The following is a 3,310-nucleotide window of genomic DNA, read 5'->3' as shown; positions in this document are numbered from 1 at the left end:
TGCTATTGAGTTACCTCCTTGGTTAGTACTTATTTATGTATCTTGCATGATCTTATTATAAGTATAATATCATATGGATTTTATTTGATGAAATTAGAATCTTTGGCTAGAACGTGTTTAGGTCTTTAAGTTAAATTTGTTTTTATGCTATGTTCCATTGTTTATATTATATGGATACTTGTTAGTTATTGAGTTTAATTTATTTTGTTCATGTTAAGTATGTTAATTGTCACTTCTACATAATTTTTGCTGGATTAGTATATGTTGATGTTGAAATATTTCATGGGTGTATCTTTTGAGTGAAAACTCATCTAAAAGTGTCTTTGCTGGATTAATGTGTCTAATCTTAAAATTGCTTGTCATGAACTGAATTTAATTGTGATTTGGTCAATGTTTCATCATTTTTTTTTGTTTAATGGAGGCTGCTATTGAAAGAATTTATCTCTTTTTATATTTGGTAACGGAAAAGTTGAAACCTATACTATTTTCTGATGTGGAAAGTATTTATGATTATGTCTTTTGACTAAATAATTCTTTAGATGTATCTTTATTGGACTAATGTGTTGTTCGTATAAACTTACTTGGATGTGTTTGTAAAATTCATAAAGTACTGGACTAAAGGCGGTAAAATGCAACAATGGGATAATGTGGGCTTCCAAATCCTTGATGTTTGAATAAATGATTTATGCGAAAGTCTCATGGGTATTAGTAACTAATGCCATTATACAATGTTGATTTTTACATACAGGACACCTTGAGGGAATATAGGAAGGAAATAATGCTCGAAATCATTGTGGATCCTAATAATTTTGCCCTTGCGCAAGCACTGAAGTTCCTTGACAAAAGTCCTCAACCTACTGTGCACCATAATCATCCCAGGAACAAACGTAAGGAGGTTAGGACAACATTCACAGCACTAAGCACGAAGAGCATGATAAGAAACTTGATAAGAAGAAAGTTGCATAGAACATTCTTGATTAATTAGTCTTATGATACCCCCCTTATCTTTTATCACTTTTGTTTCATCCTGATATTTTCCTTGTGTTACACATGCTGATTGTCTTACTTGCTAGTAGGCATTTCTAGTTAGACTATGGAAAAATTTTTTTTGGCTACTTCATAGAAGTTCTGTCTATTATGGATGTGAATCCTATATTGGGGCATTGATGTGTCTTTTGGTTTCCGACATACAGTTGGTTTTTTTTAACAAGTTAATGTTTTGAAGCGACTTTTATGAAAATGTATTCTACTTATAACTTCATTGGACGCGTCTAATTCAATGCATGTCATTATATGAAGGCGCCCTTTGTAAATGTGACTTCAGAGGATATGTCTTCACATGCATGTGCCTTTTTAATGGACATGTTTTCTGTGAATGTGTCTTCTTAACTGAGGTGTCTTTTGTGAATGCGTCTTCAGAGGATATGTCTTTTTAAATGATGTGTCTTTTTAATGGAGGTGTCTTCTATTGGAAATGTCTTCAGAGGATAAGTGTTTTTAATGGAGGTACCTTTTTATGCATGTGTTTTTAAAGGGAGGTGTCATTGGTGGTTATGTCTTTGTATGATATGTCTTTTTTATGTATCTGTCTTTTTAATGGAAGTATCCTTTGTAAATGTGTCTTCAGATGATATGTCTTTTTAAATGATGTATCTTTTTAATAGAGGTGAATGATAAGTCATTTTAATGGAGGTGTCTTTTTATGCATATGTTTATGGATATGTCTATTTATGGAAGTGTCTTAACAAGAAGTGTCTTGAGAGGATATGATTTTTGCACCCGAGTTTACGTAATAAAACTTTCGTGGAGATTCTTTTAGTAAACAAGAAAAAAAAACAAAATATTTCTTTAAAAACTTGAAAATATAAACTTGCAAAATTGACTTCTGCTAACCAGAACCTCCTAAGTTGTTTCCTCCATAAATAGAACTCATATAACTAGTGTTGATTAGCTTTAAAGTTTGCACCTGGAAAACTTATAATAGTAGAATAACATGTACTTATGAATATGACTCGCTCATTCTCAATGCCTTATAACAATAGAATAACATGTACTTATGAAGATGACTCACCATTCTCAATGCTTTAAAAGTATCAATGTATCACACAAAAAAGAATACTATAATAATATTGGTGTATTACGCACAAAAACATGTATGCTACAACAATTGTGTAAAAAAATAAGGTAAAAATCATTCATTCGCTCTAACAATAGAATCAACCTCTCCATTTTGAGTGGCTGCTACATAATTTTTCTGAGAAAAATCACCACGCAAAGAGTAAATTAGTCAATTATATACACAAAACAATTTGAAAAAAATAATGTGCATCAATGCATGCACAGTGATGAATTGAAGCATAAATCATGCAAAATAATTAATTTAAGCACACAAATGTAATGTGAATCATATTGCTGTGGAGCCATATATACATATTCCATCAAGCTAATTAAGCAACTAGCAAGGCTTAAGCTGATAATCATCCACTGATTTACGTACTACTATATTGCAGAAAATAAAAAAAATGCACAAAATTATTACTATTGCTACCTACCAAGACAAAAATTAGAACAAATTTGAAAGGAAACATGCAACTTGCATAAAAGAATTCCACCAAAAACACACCATACATTATAGTTGGAAGATCCGATTTGCATTAAAAAATAATCCACACCAAATATACTACTAAACCACCACTTACCAATATTTTCTCTGGTAAGTCATGGTACATTCATCAAATCTAGAATTTTCTAGGGACCAACTTCTGTGAAACAAAGACAAGTCTTATTAACATAGTGAAAAAGTTTTAATTTGGTCAGCAATCACAATTTGTATTATTTGATTAAGAGATAGACTTAAATGGCACGAATGATAACTTGAATGATAACTTAAATGGCACAAATATATAAGATATCCTTGTTTTATTTGCAGTAAGAGTCACTTGTATAAATACACAGCAACAACAAGAAATTGTAACTATTCTAAAACAGAAAAGAAAAGGAAGGAAACATAATGGATCTTTTCAAGGATCTTGAGCCATAATGGATCATCATCAATAACCAGCACTCTCATCCAAAGGCTATTTTCGGATGTCGTCTTCTTCTTCTTGTATGTTTTTTACTCAGCAAATGTACAATAACAAAAAAAAATTCAAAACCTTTAACAAAAGACATCCAAAACACAAAAAAAAAAATATTCAAAACTTACGAAATAGAAACATTCAGAACATATAAAAAAGAAACATGCTATACCAATAGAGGAAGACACGTTTGAAACCTCAAAAAACGAAAAATCCACAGCTTAAGGGAGTAA

At 30.9% G+C, this 3,310-nt stretch overlaps 1 protein-coding gene across 1 annotated transcript in view; it reads left to right on the top strand.

Moving 5' to 3' along the window:
- LOC107616403 (lectin-like) overlaps positions 1-3,310 on the top strand; it is a 12,452-nt gene that overhangs the window by 4,019 nt on the left and 5,123 nt on the right. Inside the window, exon 2 of the mRNA XM_016318364.2 lies at positions 749-887. Coding sequence (XP_016173850.1) covers positions 749-887 — 139 coding nt within the window. The remainder of the gene's footprint in view (positions 1-748; positions 888-3,310) is intronic.

This window comes from Arachis ipaensis, chromosome B09, assembly GCF_000816755.2.
Source record: "Arachis ipaensis cultivar K30076 chromosome B09, Araip1.1, whole genome shotgun sequence".
NCBI lineage: Eukaryota > Viridiplantae > Streptophyta > Magnoliopsida > Fabales > Fabaceae > Arachis > Arachis ipaensis.
Note: the sequence above shows the minus strand (reverse complement) of the source record. Positions and strands in the feature narration are given on the sequence as shown.